This window comes from Colossoma macropomum, unplaced genomic scaffold, assembly GCF_904425465.1.
Source record: "Colossoma macropomum unplaced genomic scaffold, Colossoma_macropomum, whole genome shotgun sequence".
NCBI classification, from domain to species: Eukaryota; Metazoa; Chordata; class Actinopteri; order Characiformes; family Serrasalmidae; genus Colossoma; species Colossoma macropomum.
Window position 1 is genome coordinate 39,124,382 of NW_023494791.1, and position 20,201 is coordinate 39,144,582.

Consider the following 20,201-nt stretch of genomic DNA (forward strand, 5'->3'; position numbering starts at 1 on the left):
ACTAATTCCCAATAGGGTGGTGCTAGGTTCCTTATTGCTCTAGACCGATAAATTCTCTCAAAAAAATAGGCCTGCTGTGGGCCTCTTGTAGCTCACCATGAAAACATCCGCCTTTGAAGATTAAGGTCGTGGGTTTGATTCCCTGTACTGGTGTTGGATGGTGCTGTAGCAGTTGTTGTGAACACACGCTTAATTATCTTAATGAAGGGTCTTTCTTAAAAATCCAAAGATTTGCTGCCTTCTATGTCAAGAGACATGAAATTTGTTTATGCTGCTACTTTGTCCTAAAATGGTGTGTGGTTCCTTGTTGCGTCCTTTCAATAAATTGTTTCAAAAACCACAGTTTTGCCGCAGATGTCTTGTGGCTCAGCGTTAGAGCCTCTGCCTTTGAACTCTAGGGTTGTGGGTTCAAATCCCTGTCATGGATGTTAAAATGAGTTGCGTAGATTGTAGCAGATGTATCAGCTAGTGGCCTTAATCATAGGAAAAGGCGAGCTTTCTTAAAAATCTGAAGATCTGCTGCAGTCTACGACCAGGGGCCACTACTTTACTCCTCGAGGTCTTCCAGGTGCTTGGACCCCGCAGATTGCCGCTTGCGGCTATATTGTTTGACCTTTGCTTGTTTTTTGACTCTGTGTTTTGCCTCTCCCATTTGGACTCTGTTTACCGGTTTTGGATCTTTGCTTGTTTATCTTCTTCATCTTTTGGTATGCCCCCTTACTACTTACTACTGTTGCTGACTTGGACTGTTTTTGACTACCCCTTTGTGTCTAAGCCCTTTATTAAAACCTCTCATCATAATCTGCGAGTGTCTGATTTCTGTCCAGTCCTGACAGGCATAAATAAAGTGAGTGAACTTGTGCTGTATTTGGCGTTAAACATCAAGCTGGGCTTTCTTTTTGAGCCTGTGCATGTGACGGTAATACAAGACGTATGACGTGGTCCAAAAACTCCTGTGCAATTACTATTTTGGGTTTTACAAGGTGACCTGCATCAGCGCATACACGCCATAGTTTAGCTGTGTTTTCTCCTGACTCAGTAATGCGACTACTTTCAATTTCAACAAAATAATCGTATACAGTGCAGCTTTTAAACAGGAAACTCAACCACGTCTCAGCATAGAATTCTGTTTCAGTTGGGCTACCGCGATCCTGACCAAATGCCAGCAAGTATGGAGTCTTGCTAAAGAGGCTAAATCACCCAAAGTAGTTACATATTTTAAGATAACTGAGGCTTTATGCTAAAATCTACAAAGAACTGCATTATTTTATCCTCCTACAGGCTTCAGCTTCTGCCTCCCACCCCTACCTGTCTTTTCTTCACTTTTCATTGTTCAAATTTTAAAAGTAACGGAGAGGAGAAGTGATACTGGTCTAGTCCTTGGGCTGCGGAGCTTGGCTTTTGGAGCAGAAAAAGAAGTGAAGACATTGCCAGTAAAACAAAAGGTTTTAGAGAATAAGTCAAGAAGGAAGTCTCAAAAAATCCATGCATTGTTAAAATCTTATATAACTGTAAATTACCTGGTGTCTTTTTGGTTTACTACAGCAGATCCCTGTGAATGATTCATAGAAGCCAATCTATGATCGCCACTGATCACCCAGATACTATGCAAAGTATCTGGGTGATCAAGACATGAAAAGCTGAGAGAAGCAATGCTGTCAGAGCAAGAAAAACATTTGGGTTGAACCCTTTGAGAGGCTGAAAATGCCCACATAATTCAGTCTTGATGACAGTTCAACAGTGAGTGTGTTTACATGCATTTAATAATCTAGTAATTATGGTAAATCAGATTTTGTCAGTAATCCGATCAACGCATTTACATGTGCTTGAGTAATCAGATAACGTGAAAATTCCAGGTCTACAGGAATCAGATATTAATCAGATTTCTGCTCTGCAACCAGCCAATAAACTCACAGAATAAGACAAGATGTAAACATAATGTAAAACTCAAACTTCATGCCTCATTTTGTCAAGCATGTAGTTGTACTTCGCTCCAAAAGTGTTTTGTTGCCGACTAACGAGTGCTGTGTTAAACACTGCTTGTGGTCCCACGGTCTGAGACTAAGAAAACTGAAAGAAATCAGAGTAAGAGTTTACATGTGCTGATAAATCTGATTACTGAGCTAAATTCCATTTCTTTTTATCATTCTTTTTACCTTACTAAGATCTAAGAAATCGGAGTGCGCTGTTTACATGACCATTTGAATAATCGGATAACTGCAGAAACTCAATTATGATCGGATTATTAAGTGCATGTAAACACACTCAGTGTCTACTTAGCACTTACTTACTCTTAGGATACTTTCACACCTACCTTCTTCGGTCTGGACAGTTTGGTCTGAACCAAAATAGCAGGTGTGAAAAGGTGCCTCAGACCACCGAAGACCAAAAAGAGGTGGTCTCAGTCCGGATCAAACTGAACCATGGTTTGGTTTGTTTGCAGTGTGAAAACACTTTTTTGGATGGTTTGGACTTTTGGACCAATTCCAGGCAGTTGAGGAAGGCTATGGTCACCCATAAACGACAGAATAAAAAAAGAACTGGAAGAAAATGATCCGCAGTAGCACATGGGGAGAGGAGGAGACTAAACATTTAACTGTATTGGTAATGTGGTTTGACGAGTAAGTCAGAAGTCAAATTGAAAAACGCATAAAAAAATCATTTTGAACCAAAAACATTATATAATTTAACAAAAACATGAACACTGGTTCAGACTTCAGTGTGAAAACACCATTAAACACACCAAAAAAGGATAGGGAACAAATTAAAGGGAGAACATGGACTATAAGCAAAAGGCTGTTGTTGTTTCTGTATCATGTATTCTGTGTGAACCTTAAATTGCTATTGCGAAAAATGTGTTTGCATATCATCGTGAAGGAAGGCAACGTTACGTAATCACGGCCCCTTAAACAGCTGCTTCAGTGGATCCAAAAAGACATTTCTGTAACTGTAGAACTACAAAGTGCACCTATATGGTAAGTGGTCCTGATAAAATGTACAGTGAGTGTAGAAACAAGGAGGTGTACTTAACGAAGAGTCCGGTCCGTGCTACTACTTAAATACATTTACTATTGTTTGTGTTTTAAACCAAGTACCTGGAGATACTGTAAGACTTATAATCTGTCATTAAGAGACAAGAGCCATACCACAGCTTCATCTAGTTCAGGGGTGCCCACAAGTGCAACATTTGTGCTGGGCCGAGGGCCGAAAAGACAAAACAGTATACAAACAGAGAAAGATTTTAAATCGAGTATGTAAACATGTATTTACCATTAATAACTGCATTTAATATTAAACTGTAATTGCTTGCAAATCTGTAGGGTTTTTTCAGTCTTGGTTGTCAGCCGTCTCTAAAGTACCCAGCTTTGATGTTAGGCAGCTGTATGTACTGTTAATTTAAGATCAAAAAGCAGCTTTGCATTAGTCATGGCATGTTTTCCAGAAATGAGCAAGGATGTAACTGACAGTGACTGTGACATTTTCGAGCGATGATAAATGAGAAGTCATTCTACCATGTGACTTAAATGATGAAAGATAATGAGTGTACACATTTTAAGGTACTGTAAATGGTTAAAGAATTGTTTTTTTCTTTTGCTACTGTAAGCACCCTTCTGTAATAGTCTTCCACTAACAATTAACTAAAGTACAGCAAGTCTAATGTTGGTAAATGTACTTTTGGAAATATCACACAAGAACCACAAGATTACAGCAAGTCATTTAATTCCTGTAATAAGCTAAAACCGGGAGGGCTGTGGTTATCCTGTCATAATCAGCTGTGTGCAAAAAGTTGTGTTATAATGTTTTGTTGTATTTTGGCAGTACCACAGGAATACCACACCCACACCATAGGACTTTTTTGTTAGAGCACTTTGAATAACTTTTGAAAGACAGTCGAATTACACAGACATTTTGTAAAAAATCAGTGGAATTCCCCTCTCAATGTTGTTTTCCATCTGCTCCTCAAATAAGTGACACAGTCCAAAGATATTATGAAAATGCCATCTTTTACAGAATGAGTTGTTTTACATTCAAACATTCACTCGCATTTTTATTATCAAGTTTTTCACTTTTTAACTACTATACACTGATAAGCAAAAACATTATGATCACTCACAGACAAGGCAAACAGTGTTATTCTCGTAACAACAGCGCATGTCAGGGTCTTGGGTATATTACATGGTAAGTGAACAGTTGGCTCTTGTAGTCTATGTGTTGGATGTGGGAGAAAGGCCTGAGTGACTTTAACAAGGGCTTTTGACTTTGTGGTTAAAGATGCTGGTGCCCTCACAGATGGCCCGGTTTCCCTCTTATACTCTCTTACAGTCAGAAAACTCTACTGAACTTGCAGAGTGATGCTGATTGCTTATCATGAGTAGCTTAGTCTTTCCAGAACTATCGCTATGAAAAAAAAAAAGATTCCATAACCAAACCTTTAAAAAAATGAACTTTCTTTTCGGGTACATAGTTGAACCACAATCATTTTCATGTAACATATAAGGTACCCTTGTGGTACAAAATAAATTCTCTCATAGCACTTCAGCATTTTTTTTCATAGCAGTGTCAAGACAATTACCGAGCCAGGCTTGATTCCAGTTGTGATTCATTTCCTTAACCTTCTTTATTCAGGTTTCTGTGAATTGTTGTCACTAAAGGACCACATGAACACTATATCATTCAATTTCAGACATACCTGATTCAGCCATTCAAGAGTTTTTAACATTACCCCAATATCAGAGAGGGAGCACATGTGTTATATTACAAAAGACCTTAATAAACATGCTCCATTGCAATAAGTACCTCATTATTCTACATATCATTATTTATGAACTTCAGTATGCTGCAAAAGATCCTTTAGCGTGAGCCTTCTTATTAATGAGTCTAGACAGAATGAGCAACAACAACTCCATCTTGAATTTTAATACAATAAATGTACCACATATGTTTTCAGGAATCTTTTAATAGTACATCAAACTGCCAGTACATTTGGTTTGAATTATACATATAGTGGAAACCTGTTTTAGGGTGATTACAGGAGAAAGAGTTAGTCAAAGCATTTTTAACCAATTACAACCAAGCTGAAGATATTGGATGCATTCGGCACATTCAAATTAGGTAAAAACTTAGGATTAATTGGTTCCACTGGAGAGGGGAGAAAATGTGCTGCATGGTAAAGGAGCTCTACTTGCAGGTATTCTCAACAACTTTGTTGGTTTTCATCCAAGGCTGACTCCAGACGGCAAGCTTGCACTTTTGCAGCTTAAGGGAAGAGACACAAAACAGACGTGTTAACTTAACATGTCTAGCCTGGCTAGGAAACAGCATATATAAACCATTATAAACAAATGCATAATTTACTCTTGCAAGAGCTGGGTCTGAGTGGACTGGACAGTCTTCCTCAACACCATCCTTCCTGCAGGAAGTCCTGGCCATCTCAACGGTGAAGATGTACTTTATTCCAGAAACAACCTACGAGCAAAAAAATTAAAAGTACTGCTTTTAGATGAACACGTCATTCAGGAAAACGGGACCACACAAGCGAGTTTACTCTTGGAGAAGGTTCATTACACCATATCAATAAGCCGTCTGCAGTTTATGCTTTGTTGTGGCATTGATGTAACAGTGGTCACCTGTGGGATTTCCTGACAATTCTTGTCTAACCATGACACTACAAGTCAAATTCCAACATTTAACCGAACGGACCAACCACTTCATCCTGTGGGGGCCATTTTGGTCTGAAACTAAATGACACAGCCCTAAGTAAACACAGTTTGCGGTTATGCAAGGAAGCAGCTAACACTGCTAACCAGAGTACAATTTAAAGGTTTTTCACAGTCATTCGTGTGAAAAGGTGACTGACAGCCAGTGCAGAAAACCTGCAGAGTCCCAGGGCCAATAAATACAAAGCTCTTATTTCAAATGTTTGTGAAGTGCATAAAAAACAAAAAAGAAGTCTACTTTTATGAAACAGGGAATTATAACGTTACTACTTAAATCTCACAAAGAGACACTTTTTTAGATCAATGGCGATCCATGACTTCATTAAATGTAGACAATACGATTTCACTCTTACATATGCCAATCGTTTAAAAACCACCCAAATGAAAATATAAATGAATGTCAGACAGGATTCATGGCCATCAGGCATATAAGCTGTAATATTAGTCAGATTTTGGACCTTTTAGATTACTGTAACCACATTCAATCTGAGGCATGAATTATTTTTTTGGATTTCTGTAAAGCCTTCGATACAGCTGTTTCTTTTCAGTGCTTTGAGGTTATTTGGCTTTGGAAAAAAATCATTTCCATTATTGAAATGTTTCATAGAGACATTAATAGTTCAGTTATTCTGTACCCAAAGATTTCTGATCTGCAGGGGGATACGCCGAGGCTGTCCTGTTTCTTATTGTAGTAGAACTGCTTTCTGTAATTATGTTGAATTCCCCAGATATTTAAGGTAAATCTATTTCATATAAGCATTAAAAAAGTCCCAACCTGATGACACTGTTCTCTTTTTGAAAGATAAACATCAAATTTCTTCAGCAATATCTTTGATTAATAGGTTTTATGAGGCAAAAATCTGGGTTAAAAATAAATTTGTCAAAGTGTGAAATGTTATGTTTCTATAAATGTCATGAAACTTCATTATTTAATATACCTGTTGAGATAAAAGTGAAGTATCTTGGCATTTCTATTTCCAAGAATGTTTCTAAAGCTAAATGATATTTAATAATTGGCTTCAAAGAGGTTTGACATTTTTAGGGAAAGTCGTTTTAACTAAAGGTGTCGTGCAATTATTCAATTCCAAAGTTGCCCATTAATCTTTCTAAATTTTATCAGCAGGCATTATTGACCTGGAAGTTATGTTAAAGCAATAAGCCACTGGAGGCCGTGCGTTACTGCGATTTTATCACGGAAAGGGTGTTCTTAGGCACCACGCAAAGTGGAGTAACGCACAGCCTCAGGAGGCTTATTGTTTTTATAAAATGGCAGCCAACATAAAATCTGACAAAATACGTCATTTTTCAGAAAATTATTTATTATTTTATAATAATCAACATAAACAAGAATTCTGCAAAGAAATGTATTTCCTTTAGTGCATGGTATATATAATAAAGTGCTTTGAGCTTTAGATAGTTTAAAGATAAATCATTTAAATAGCTCTCAATGACGTTTTATAGTCAACGATGTTTATAAGAAAAAAAGTGCTCAAAAACTTCGCCTGCAAAGAAAATGATACAGATATAAAGGTAGTATGAGACATTGACAGTGTGGAAAGGGCACACATCAGGTTGAAAGTATATGATGTCTTCTGCGCAGCATAATGTGATGGAAACGGCTCATTAAATGCATAAAATATTTTACAAATTCATATATTTAATTGTAGCTGCTGGACTTTTCAAACACCTCAGCATATTTATTAATAAAAATACACAATAATAAATTATTTATTTATAAAGATATTTCAACAGCAGTGTTTGTTAATCCTGTTCCTGGCGGCTCGCTGTCTTATAGGTTTAACCATTCTCTGCCCCAACCCAGCTGATCCAGCTCACCTGCTAAATAACAGGTTCTTCCTGAAGTGGATTAGGTGTGTTTGGGCAGGGAGTAGTTCTGCTGTAGAACATCACGTGTCAACATTTATTGATTTATAAAATATTAAATGACTGTATATTGAACTAAAAATCTACATTGGAGTATATAATTAAATATATAGAAAGTACATGGAACTCCATGGAGCTTTGCCTGGTTGCCAACAGTCAGTCATAACAATATCTGACAATCCTGAATACTAAGGTTGTGACAAGGTTGTCCAGACTGTCTGGTTAGGAATGTCCCTCAGCCCTTCTCCTCCTTCAGGAGAGACTTAGCTAACTAACTTCAGGCTTACATTATTCGACATGAAGCTGAAGTCAGCTGCTTATTCGAATTCGCCCGTTCCACCTTAAATGGTGCAGCAATTACACTCTGGCGCCGTAACTGCTGCTCCATTTAAGGTGGAACGGGAAAATTCGAACAGAAAGCTGGGGAATAGGAAGACCGTTATTCGGCTAATTGTACTGTGAAATATCCCTCCGCGGTTCTCTGCCGAGGTCGCTTGCTCTGCTGAAGTTTTAACGCTGCTCTGGAAAATAAACTTAAGTTTAAATCTGTAAATATTCGTACCTGTTTCTGAACACGGATCACCCTGGAAACTTTACTGACAAACATGTCGTTGGTGGCTCTGTTGTGCTGCGCCACCGCGAACTGCAGGGCATCCTGAACGCCCGGGTCAGAGAGGTTCCCGTCCATCGGCGCTCCGACGAGACTCGAGCTCCCCACGGCCAGGCAGAGGGCCACGAGCGGGACGACCACCTTCAGAAACATGACTTCAGCTTCAGTCGACAGGCTCCGATATATAAAACACAACGAACAGCTGAGTGAACCAGCTGAACCTCGTCAACCAAAAACTCCGACGAAAGTAAAAGGAGGAGGGTTTTGTTATGGTGGTACGGACCACCGTCAATCGTGTCGTCATTTTGTAGTCGGCGCCACCCGCTCTGACCATATAAGGAGCTCCGGGTCTAAAATGAACATCTCTATGAGAAGAGATCCTGTGATAATCAAAAATGCTTAAAAATGAAATGAAATACCTACATTTGAAATTCAGTTGTTCACATGAGCACGAGTTATTGTGACAATAAATAAATAAGTAAATACATTAACTTGAAACAGCTATTTGTCATTTAATTGTAGTCATTATTCTGGTATTTCATGGCTGTATCTAAAATGGAAAAGCTAACAGTGAAATGAAAATCCAAGCTTCACTTTGGCTTTGCCTTTTTCACGAAATGCATAACACATGTCAAAACTAAAGTCAAAACGCAATGTTTACGTTATTATTTCTTCTTCATATCAATAGGCTGCATATCTGACAAAATGAAAATGCAAAATGGATAAATCAACAGCAATGTGACAGTTTGTGATTCAGTTTTCGGCATGGATGCATTTTAAGTGCGTGAATAAAAAGCCAAAACGCAAACTGACACAGGCGCCACCTGCTGGTGATTTACTTTTCATTTCCCACTTTGCTTTTTCTTTTTCAAGATAACCAACACGCAGATATATGTTAATTACTCGGACACCAGACAGAACGGAATCACTCCTCGGACTAAACGACGTAGAGTCTCAGAAAACCCATTGTCATGTCTCAGATCTGGTGTAATTGAACATAAGACCAAGAAGAAGAAAAAGAGGTTTGCATTTACATTTTATTGGTTTAATTATATCTTTTTTGGCTGGATTTCCCTCCCATACTGTTCATAGCTTGACTTGAAAAGCTCTACAAACTTACCTGCACTCAGGCTAACTCAGTGTAGACTGAATTTAATATTACTGCTCACCCCCTGATAAGCTCATTTAGGCAATCAAAATATCCTAATTATTATTTTAATGCTGGTAACATTTTCTGAAGACATTTTTTCAGGACATTCACCAGCTGCTTGTTTGGATTTTCCTGTTCCACATTAAATGATGCTGCAGTTTAGAATGTAACTGCTGCACCATTTAAGGTGGAACGGGAAAATTCAAACAAGCAGATGACTTCAGCTTTATGGGAGGTTGAAAGGCATGATATGAGCAGGTTGCTCTGTTTCTACTTGACAGCAGAGCAACTTTTATTCTTTTTGCTTACCAAGTTGTCAGTATTGTTTTGTCTTGTTTGCTAATGTTTATGACAGCTTACCACAACTGCTGCACCATTTAAGCTGGAACGAGAAAACTCAGTCAAGAAGCTGCATGGTGAGTTTTAGGCTATCAAAATATCCTACCTAGAGGTTTTATTTACAACATACCTATAAAAATGTGCTACGTTAGGACTTTTGATAAGGTAGTACAACTTGTCAGAACACCGCCACAGCTCACCTTACTTTCATGTATCCTAGAGACATGAAATGGATAGCAATATTATTATTAAGGCTCTTTAACGACCTTGTAATTCAGAGGATCCAGTGATATTCGGGAGAAAAATGTACACAGGACAAAAAATTTATGGGGTTCTGAACATTTTTATTTACCACAGGGTGCAACAGAGGCCTTTTTTCGAAAACCGTTATGAAAAAAATGTATGGGGTTCGGAACATTTTTATTTACCACAGCGTGCAACAGAGGCCTTTTTTCGAAAACCTCATTCATTTTGGCCATAGAGAATGCAAGCTTAGACGCAGAGTTCCTAATATGGGCATAGCAGAGCCTACAGAATGACCTACGACTACAGTGGTCTATAAACAAGGAGATAACTAGTCTACTACCATATTCACACTACTGTTTACACTGTGACAAAATGATGAATGGACCAATGGAAACCATCCAAAATAGCTTACAATAAAATTTTGTCTCATTATTGTTCAGACTTTCATCTTGAAGTGCACCATTTATTTTAGATATCCGAGGGACTGTTACCACCAAAATTTGTAAAAGTGGAGTGTACATGTGATCCCTTTTTAAGTGGAGAACAGTGGAGGCAGTGGGCTGATAACCTTAAGAACAGAGGCAGTTCTCCTGACCCCCCAAGATTGGTGACTTATGCAGTTGAGCCCTTTGACTCGATGGTTAAAGATGCTGATGCGCCTACAGATGCCCCTCTTTCACCTCTTTGAGGCAGCTCTAGTCTCCCTGCCTGCAGTCAAAGATGCCTCTCCAGCTCTCCTGCTCCACCTTGAACCAGACCAGCTCCAGGACCGATCTTCCTTCACATTCCCATCCTTGTCAGTACTTATACTTATGTACCATTCCCTGTTCCATTCAGGTCCCAGACCCCTAAAACACCCTCCATATTTTGTTTGCAAAACGAATGTACGAATGTAGTCTGTCATGATCATCCCTGTTTTTAAAATGATAATAGTAGCATGTACAATGACAATTAAAATTGACCTAATACAGAACCATGTGGTCCACCATACAGAAAATATTCCAAAGAAATGGACTGAAAGATTTAGAATTACAAGATATTTTTGAACTTAATAATATTTTCCAAACTACTTTAGGACATTTTCTGAGAAGCCAACTCAATTTAAGGCAGTTTAAGAGAATTTCACAATCTGTTGGGCCTACATCAAATGCAGCATTTAGATAAAAATGTACAAGGACTGAAGCAATATTTTCATAATCATCAGTCATTTACTATCTTCAGTAGTTGAAAATGCTCACTGAAGAATTATTTAATTTTTTAAAGTGTGCAAAAGATTCACACTTGTTGATGCAAGGAAGTAGTTTACTATTAATTTCGTAATTATTAATTTTGGAAAAAATATTTTTGTTTTTCTGGCAAAACATTATCAAAAGGTGCTCATAAGTTAAAAACAGGCATATTAGGAACTGTAGTTTCAGATAAGTGAAGTGTATAATTAAAAAACATTAACAAAAGAAAAATAAAGCTGAGCATACCTTTCGACCATTGTAATTTGTACAGAAAATATGGGATGAAAAAGACAGTAACGATCTGGAATTTCATTTTCTTTATGCAACTCGTATGAAATAACTAAGACGTGGGTTAGATTTGTACCATGTAAGCTAATGTTTAATGTGTTTAAAAGTTGTAAACATTGGCAAAACAAGTGTATTGTAAAATAAAACAATCTAAAAACTAGCTGTCAGCCTGCTTTTCTATTGATTTTATTGCTCATTGTTTTATGAAGGAAAACAAAAGGTTTCACTTTCAATAATGTGACCACTTCTGTAACAACAGTGTAGTTACTACCAGAACAACTTCAACATATTGTTAAGCTGGCACTTGAATAGCAGCCCTAAACTTCTGCCAGTGTTTATCTTCTAAGCCAAGTGCAAGATGAATACTGTTGGGGGTTAGTTGGGGGGTTAGGGGGTTTACTCATGAAAGCATCTGTCCTTTTTCTTACAATAGTTATTTACGAAGCTGTTAATCAGTCGTCAACACATCTTTGTTATTCTTTCAAAGAGATTAGTTGCGTTTCAGTGCATAAAATGAACTAATTCAACCTTTAAGTCAAAAGTACCTGCGGCCCAGGAGGATAAGTGGCTTAGAAAAAGTGTGAGTATGTGTGTATTCAATGTACTTTACATTTACGTGTGTAGAATTTACAGCATACAAAGGCAAAACTATGTTGAATGAGCTTTTCATTTGTGTCCACATTGACTTAGACAAACGGTTTAGTATGTGTTTATTCAACACTGGGTTTTTGCGAGTCTCAGTCTCAAGAGTCTCAACGCCTCAGATTGAGGAACACTGATTTACACTATTTACTATGACTATCACTAAGAACTGTGAGTTGAGAAATCATCCTAGGTAAATAGACTTGTGCTTACATCCCCTTGCCTGTAGTGACTTTAAGAACAACACATTTTGAAGCTGTACTGAAATTATATTGAAAAAAATTTCATTATAGTCAGAAAGTTGTATTGAACTTGCAGAGAGATGCTGATGGCTTATCATGAGTAGCTTGAAAGTCTTTGCAGAAGAATAGTTATGAATAAAAAAAGATTCCATAACCAAATTTTAACTTTGTTTTCTGTTACATATTTGGACCACAATAACTTTCATGCAAAATATACAGTACCATCGTGGTACAAAATAAATTCTCTCATAGTATTACACCATTTTTTTCATAGCAATGTTAAGACAGTTACCAAGCCAGGCTTGGTTCATTTTGATTCATTTCCTTTACCTTCTTTGACCAAGTTTCTGTAAATTGTTGCCAATAAAGGAGCATATAAATACTGTATGAAAATAGATGTTCACATATAGGCTCTTTCATGAATTTCCAGACATACCTGATCCAGTGATTCTAGAGTTTTTAACGTTATCCGATTATCAGAGAAGGAGCAGATGTGCTATATTACAAGAACTCTTAATAAACATGCTCTGGTGCAATAAGTACCTCATTATTTTATATATCATTTTTATGTTTAAATTTCTGTATGCTGCAAAAGATCCTTAAAGCATTAACCCCAATCTTGGCTTTTAATATGATAAATGTACCACACATATTTTTATAGCAATCTTTTAATAGTAAATCTAACTGTCAAATCTTAATATTTTCAGTACATTCATTTTTAATTATACAAAAAGTGAAAACCTGTTTTAGGGTGATTACAGGAGAAAGAGTTAGTCAAAGCATTTTTAACCAATTACAACCAAGCTGAAGATATTGGATGCATTCAGCACATTCAAATTAGGTAAAAACGTCCTAAAGTTAAGGTTTTATTGATTCCACTGGAGAGGGGAGAAAATGTGCTGCAAGGTATCAGAGCTCTACTTGCAGGTATTCTCAACAACCTTGATGGTTTTCGTCCAAGGCTGACTCCAGACGGCAAGCTTGCACTCATGGGACTTAAGAGAAGAGACACAAAACAGATGTGTTAACTTAACATGTCTAGCCTGGCTAGGAAACAGCATATGTAATCAGTTATAAGCAAATGCATAACCTACACTTGCAAGAGCTGGGTCTGAGTGGACTGGACAGTCTTCCTCAACACCATCCTTCCTGCAGGAAGTCCTGGCCATCTCAACGGTGAAGATGTACTTCATTCCAGAAACAACCTACGAGCAAATAAAATAACAGTATTGCAGATTTAGATGGACGCGTCATTCAGGAAAAAGGGACCACACGAGTGAGTTTACTCTTGGAGAAGGAGGCCGTGGAAAGGTTCATTACACCATATCATTAAGCCGTCTGCAGTTTATGCTTTTTTGTGGTATTGATGTAACAGTGGTCATCTGTGGGATTTCCTGACAATTCCTGTTGTTTAACCATGACACTACAAGTCAAATTCCAACATTTAGCATGACAGACCAGTACGTTATCCTCTTAGAGCCACTCTGGTCTGAAACTAAATGACACAGCCCTAAGTAAGCAGCACAGTTTGCGGTTATGCAAGGAAGCAGCTAACACTGCTAACCAGAGGACAATTTAAAGATTTTTCACAGTCATTCGTGTGAAAAGGTGACTGACAGCCAGTGCAGAAAACTACAGCATGACAAAAGGGCTACACAGAGTGATGTCTGAAAGGAGCCAGTGGAGGACTGGCAGAGTCCCATGGCCAATAAATACAAGGAGCCTATTATTTTCACAGAAAGCTGGCAATAAGAAGGGCTTGAGAGCCTGTGAGAGGAAAGTTGACACTATATTCATCTTGTTAGTCGTACTGACATACTGCAGTTCTTTCCTGTGACTGTTAGCAACACTATTTTTATCTAACTGGTCGTCAACATAGCTTATGTGTTATGAGACAGCGGTATCGACCCGTCCATGTGATCAGGCAGGTTTTTGATAAAGCTGGATTTCTCCATAAACTCGATAAGTAAAGCTAAAAGCGATGAGCCTCTGGTTAGGAATGTCCCTCAGCCCTTCTCCTTCAGGGGAGACTTAGCTAGCCATATAGCTTTAGGCTTACATTATTTGACATGAAGCTGAAGTCAGCTGCTTATTCGAATTCTCCCGTTCTACCTTAAATTGTGCAGCATTTACACTCTGGCGCCGTAACTGCTGCTCCATTTAAGGTGGAACGGGAAAATTCGAACAGAAAGCTGGGGAATAGGAAGCCAGTTATTCGGCTGACTGTACTGTGAAATATCCCCCCGCGGTTCTCTGCCGAGGTCGCTTGCTGTGGTGACGTTTTAACGATGTTCTGGCAAATATCATAACGTAAAAATTTGTAAATATTCGTACCTGTTTCTGAACACTGATCACCCTGGAAACTTTACTGACAAACATGTCGTTGCTGGCTCTGTTGTGCTGCGCCACCGCGAACTGCAGGGCATCCTGAACGCCCGGGTCTGCCAAGTCCACATCCACCGGCGCTCCCGGCATTCCGCTCTCCACGGCCAGGCAGAGGGCCACGAGAGGGACGACCACCTTCAGAAACATGACTTCAGCTTCAGTCGACAGGCTCCGATACATAAAACACAACGAACAGCTGAGCGAACCAGCTTAACTTCGTCAACCAAAAACTCGGACGAAAACAAAAATGGGGGATTGTGTTGTGGTTATATAAACACCAACCCTGGCAGCGGGTGGGCGGGGCATTGTGTCGTCCAATCACATGAGCCCAGGCGATACCGGACTGAAATCTGTGACTGTAAACAGGCGGTTTACACTGAATCAGCCCATACTGTAAGGTCAGACCAAGATATTAAAAAGGAAAGGAAAGAAAAGAGAAGAGCAAAATGAGTGTCTTTGTTCAAGCAGTGCGTATGTTCATCTCCACCCAACCACCCGGAGTGACAACAGTCTGAAAATTAGGCTTATCAGCTGCTCAGTTTTCATATCTCACCTACGGGCGGGCAATTTGCAAAAAATGTTATATCACGATACTTTTCATTTTCACGATACATGATATGCATCACGATATTTAGTTTTTCTGAGATTTAATACGTTGGAACAGGCAAAAAAGAACCTGTAGTACCACACATAAAAATATTATCATAATAATAATAAACCTACAACTACAACAAGTTTTATTCAGTGTTTCACACACTGCATTTCATAAAATCCAGTTAAACAGGCAACTTTGTTATCTTGACATAACAAGATAAGTAACTTGTTATCTCAAAATAACAATCTAGAAAATTGTAACTACCTCATGGCCGCTCTGGACTTCCGTACAGTGTTGTGTAAGTACTATGATATGCTCAGAATAACATGATAAAACATTGTCATGTTGCCCACCCACAGTCTGAAGGCACAGCAGTAATTGAGTAGGTTGGTGGTTGTGGTTCTGGGCTATAGCAGAGGGAGACTTGACTCCAGCTACAATTAAAAATGTAACCATCTGTTGTAAACATGCTTACTCACATCCTACAGCGGTGCCAGAGTCTCCAGAGCGAATTTTTTAGGGTCAAAGATTAGGAAAACTCCCTTATTATGTATGTTGAAGGTGGAAGGAGCGTTGAAACTACTTTTGGGTGGATTTTTATATGGCTTTTATTTATTTATTTTGTGAAAATATATAGTATTGCAGCTGTATAACTGTAGTCTTCACATCATAATTGCAGTTAAATGGAGAGAATGAATTAGTTAAATGACAATGACTTGTCAGATGCGGAGGACAACAAGCTATCTAGATATCGTACCTTAGTTTAGCGTCTTTTCTCTGAAATTTCTCTTTTCTTTATCCATTCTGTGCTAAATGAAGACATAATCCCTTGTTTTCTTCACAGTTTTGTTCAACAGGTGAAGTAAGAGCTACACTAATGATTGCTTGTTTTTATGTATTAGCTCATAAATCAGCAGCTAGGCTAGCAGATATGATTGATTGACACCGCAGAGATTCCTAAAGGTGTGATGCATTTGCGTAATACATGCTGGGTATTCAAGGGGTGGGGTGGGTAATATGACAATGTTTTATTGTTACCATGACAAATTCCATCACAATGTTCTTTTCTGAGGATATCATGGATATCGTCAGTAATTAAAGGACATTAACCAGCTGCATGTTTCATTACAAAGAGAGCATCATTAGTGCTGTTTAACTAAATTTAATTTAGCAAAATATATCAAACACTGCTGCGACTTTTTCTGTTTCTATGAAACCTCAGAAAAAGCAAAATGTTGTGATACGTATTGTGTGTTGTGAAAATGCCTCTGCGTATCATATTATATGTTTGCCATATTGTCTGCCCTGAATTATTGATGAACAAACCTATATAAACAATGTGAAATTGTAAATTCTGTCAGACTGATGATGCTGAGGCATATAATACTACATAAGATGACAAATAGCATATTAAACTATAATTTAGGCTGGAGTTGAATTCAGGTTTGTCTAAGTATTTCTCCAATAAACAGTTCAGGGGAAACTAAATGGATCACATAGCTGCCGATACAATAAAAGTCACAGCTGGTAACTTGAAAACATCACACGACGAGTTTAATTGTTGTTCTATAATATTTTATGATGATATTCTTAGTATAGTGTGTTTTTTCTTTGTAGTAGTTAAAATGCTGCATCCTTTGACAACTTGTGCCATCCTAGAACAATTTCTGACAGTTGTAAGGTTCACATATGTAGTTAATCATCACAAATATTATTTATATTTGTATATATGTATATGTATTTGTAGATATGAATAAATTGTGATACACTTTATCACTGATAGCTTGGAAAAAGGAGTTGCAATGTCAGATATTTATATTGTTTTGTAATGTCTCACATTTAACAGGCCTAATTTGCAGCACAATAGCTGTGTTTAATTCGCTAATACCTTGGAGAAAGGAGCTGCAGTGTCAGCTATTCACAGTGTTTTGTAATGTGTTCCACATTCAACAGGCCTACTTTAACATGCTGAGCAGTTTATTTGTAATGCAATATTTAATATGATTAGATCACAGCAGGTTTTTCATGCTCACTGAGTAAACACACTGCTTCTCCATTCTCCCACCAAATTTACTTGTGTAAGGAGTGGAGGAGTTGGTTAGTCATTTTCATGGGATTCATGTTGAAGCCTGCCCAAGACTATTGTTGTAGTCAAGTCACACTGAACAGGACAGAAACAGAAACTTGTGATCATTGTTCATGTTTAAAAAATATAAACAATGTTCCCGTTACTTTTTTCTTTGTCATGATATCATCATCTTATTATCAGCTTTTATCACACAGTAACTGTTATATTGATTAAATGTTAGATTAAAGGTTAGACCTTGTTCTTCTTCCTCTGTTTCACTCCCCAGTGAAATCCAATAACTTTAGTCACAATGCAGAGTCATTCTGACTAAATGCTTTAATAAAAATGTATAATATTTATAGATAAAAATAAACACATATGTCCAAAAGTTTGTAGATACCTGCTTATCCAATGTTTCTTCTAAAATTAATTTTTCCTCTCCTACAGTAACATTCTCTACTCTTTTGGGAAGGCCAGATGTCAGAACATTGCTGTGATTTGATTGCATTCAGCCACAAGATCATTAGTGAGATCTTGATCACAAATGCCACTCCAACTCATCCTAAAGATACTGAATGGAGCTCCATCACTCCTGAGAATGCTGGGGGGAGAATGCTTTATACCCCTCTTGCCAACACTTGGCATTAAACATGGTGACCTCAGGCTAATGTGCTGGTCATACAAGCTGTATGTGTGGAATTGAACTCCTTTGTCAGCAATGGATGCAAGTGGTTGAATTCACTATTTAGAAGAGGTGTACATACTTTTGGAAATATAATGTGTATAAATAAAGGTGAAAACTGATTTAATAGCCTTCTGAGCAACTAAATGCACATTAATACCTTTATTACAACAGTAAGTTCCAACGACACAATGTAATTGGTTGAGCAGCATTTTTTCAAAATGACTGTCATTCCACTGAGCACCGGTTGCTAAATAGCCACTCGTTTACACTGTGGCTAATTGTTGTAACAATTATGAGTTACTTTAGCACATACAAAAACAGAAAATGGATACATCAGATAATTTCTACAATGCATATGTATATATATATAAAATATTTGAACTAAAGCCTGTCTGGTCAGATTATAAAGAACATCATCCAATTTCGAACCTGTCATTGCCCCCAAGCAAGCTTGTCAGTTGGCAGCTCTGACTACTAAACAAACAACAAACTGGAAATTGCCGTAAACAAACAGAACACAAGTCAGCAAACATGATGAGTTCTAAAATGCTTTACAGACTGTCTGGAACAAAATGGAATTAATCTTGTTTCCAAGTTAATCTGGAAATTTAAAAAAGCTGAGCTAAACCTGATATTATGTCAGTTTTATGACTCTATCCATAACGCAAAAGGATACTGATTAGAATGTTTGGGACCTTTTTTTTGGCAATACTTTTTTATACATTTTATACAATTTATGCTTTTTTGCGAATGACATCACGGCTAGGATGATCACATTTAGCCCTGTTGGGGGGGAGGATGAAGGTTTGTCCCATTGAGATAGTATCTCTGGACCCTTTGACAGGCATGGCAGCAACAGAAGGGTTAAAGTCCATTTGGAGTGCAATGATTGCACTGAATGTAATTTTTGTGTAATGATTAATTGATGTAAAGTACTGATTGTGTTGCATTCTGGATCATTTTTGAGTGTGTTAAATCAATCTGCTGAGCTCACCAATAGGAGTCGACTCTTTTGGTTCCCAAACCGAAAATTTTCAGTGAAAATTAGCTAGTTAGCGATATTATCTATCATTTAAAGTCAGAAAACTAATTTTGCTGGATGAATTTCAAGAGGCAGGAATCAAGATCAATGCAGACGGGCAAAATACAGGCAAATACATCAACCAGTCATCAACAAACAAAGGCAGGTAAAAGTCCAAAATCAGAAGAACTATCGAGGCACACTTGTAAACTAAGATAGCGCTAACATAGCTTACATGACCACCAAACCACCAAAGGACAAAATCAGAGATAAACTAACACAACAAGCAACAGGTTTGGGGCTAACGAGGGGGCAGATGTTCCAAGGAGATCTGGGGGGACGGGTCTGGGGAACAGGCGTCAGCAACCCAAACTAACGATGCTGAGCTATTACTGTCATTCATTCTTTAACACATAAAAGAGATCAACCTGTGGGCAGGTTCACTAGGAATATTAGTCTTGACAGCAACGTCCAACAGCATCTTGGCTAAATGAAAGTATACTGAATGTACGGCAGTTCGAAAAGAAGCAGTGGCTGGTTTCACAGGTCTCGGAGGAAGCCTGTGTTAGCCTTCACCCTCCTAGCGTTGATAGTATTGTGTGATTGGGGGAGTCCTAACTAGCGGGTGGAATCGGGGAGATAACTGGGTTAAAATAACAATAATAAAAAAAAAGCATTAATAACTTTTTGAACTTGTTTTTTACAGAGTGCAGATACAAGGTTTTGTTCCAACAGCAACAATATGAATTGCATTGATGCATTGGTTCCCTTTCTTGATATCACTCAAATATTGGATGAGACTAATATGCTACCTATAAGAGTACACTTTGAGCAGAATCTTTTTGGCATGGTGGTTCAGTGGGTAGTGCTGTCACCCCACAGCAAGAAGGGCTTGGGTTCAGTTCCTTTCTGTGTGCATGTTCTCCCCTTGTCTGAGTGGGTTTCCTCCTACAGTCCAAATACATGCAGTCAGGCCAACTGGACATGCTAAATTGCCCCTAGGTGTGAGTGAGTGTGTGAATGTATATGTCTGTCTGTCTGCCCTGCGATGGACTGGCGACCTGTCCAGGGTGTTTCCTGCCTTCCGCCCAATGACTGCT

The 20,201-nt window shown here is 38.1% G+C and overlaps 2 protein-coding genes across 2 annotated transcripts; both read right to left on the reverse strand.

Annotated features, from left to right (window-relative positions):
* Positions 1-4,902: 4,902 nt before the first annotated feature.
* On the reverse strand, positions 4,903-8,486 carry LOC118810913 (cystatin-like). Its single transcript, XM_036575068.1, has 3 exons — positions 8,164-8,486; positions 5,356-5,466; positions 4,903-5,256 (listed from the first exon to the last, which is right to left on the reverse strand). Exons 1-3 carry the CDS (start codon positions 8,362-8,364, stop codon positions 5,179-5,181), a joined length of 390 nt encoding a protein of 129 aa, XP_036430961.1. The 5' UTR covers positions 8,365-8,486; the 3' UTR covers positions 4,903-5,178.
* A 3,147-nt stretch (positions 8,487-11,633) lies between these two features.
* On the reverse strand, positions 11,634-15,012 carry LOC118810912 (cystatin-like). The gene is made up of 3 exons (XM_036575067.1): positions 14,682-15,012; positions 13,442-13,552; positions 11,634-13,342 (listed from the first exon to the last, which is right to left on the reverse strand). The coding sequence occupies exons 1-3, from the start codon at positions 14,910-14,912 to the stop codon at positions 13,265-13,267; spliced, it is 420 nt and encodes a 139-aa protein (XP_036430960.1). The 5' UTR covers positions 14,913-15,012; the 3' UTR covers positions 11,634-13,264.
* Between the last annotated feature and the right edge of the window lie 5,189 nt (positions 15,013-20,201).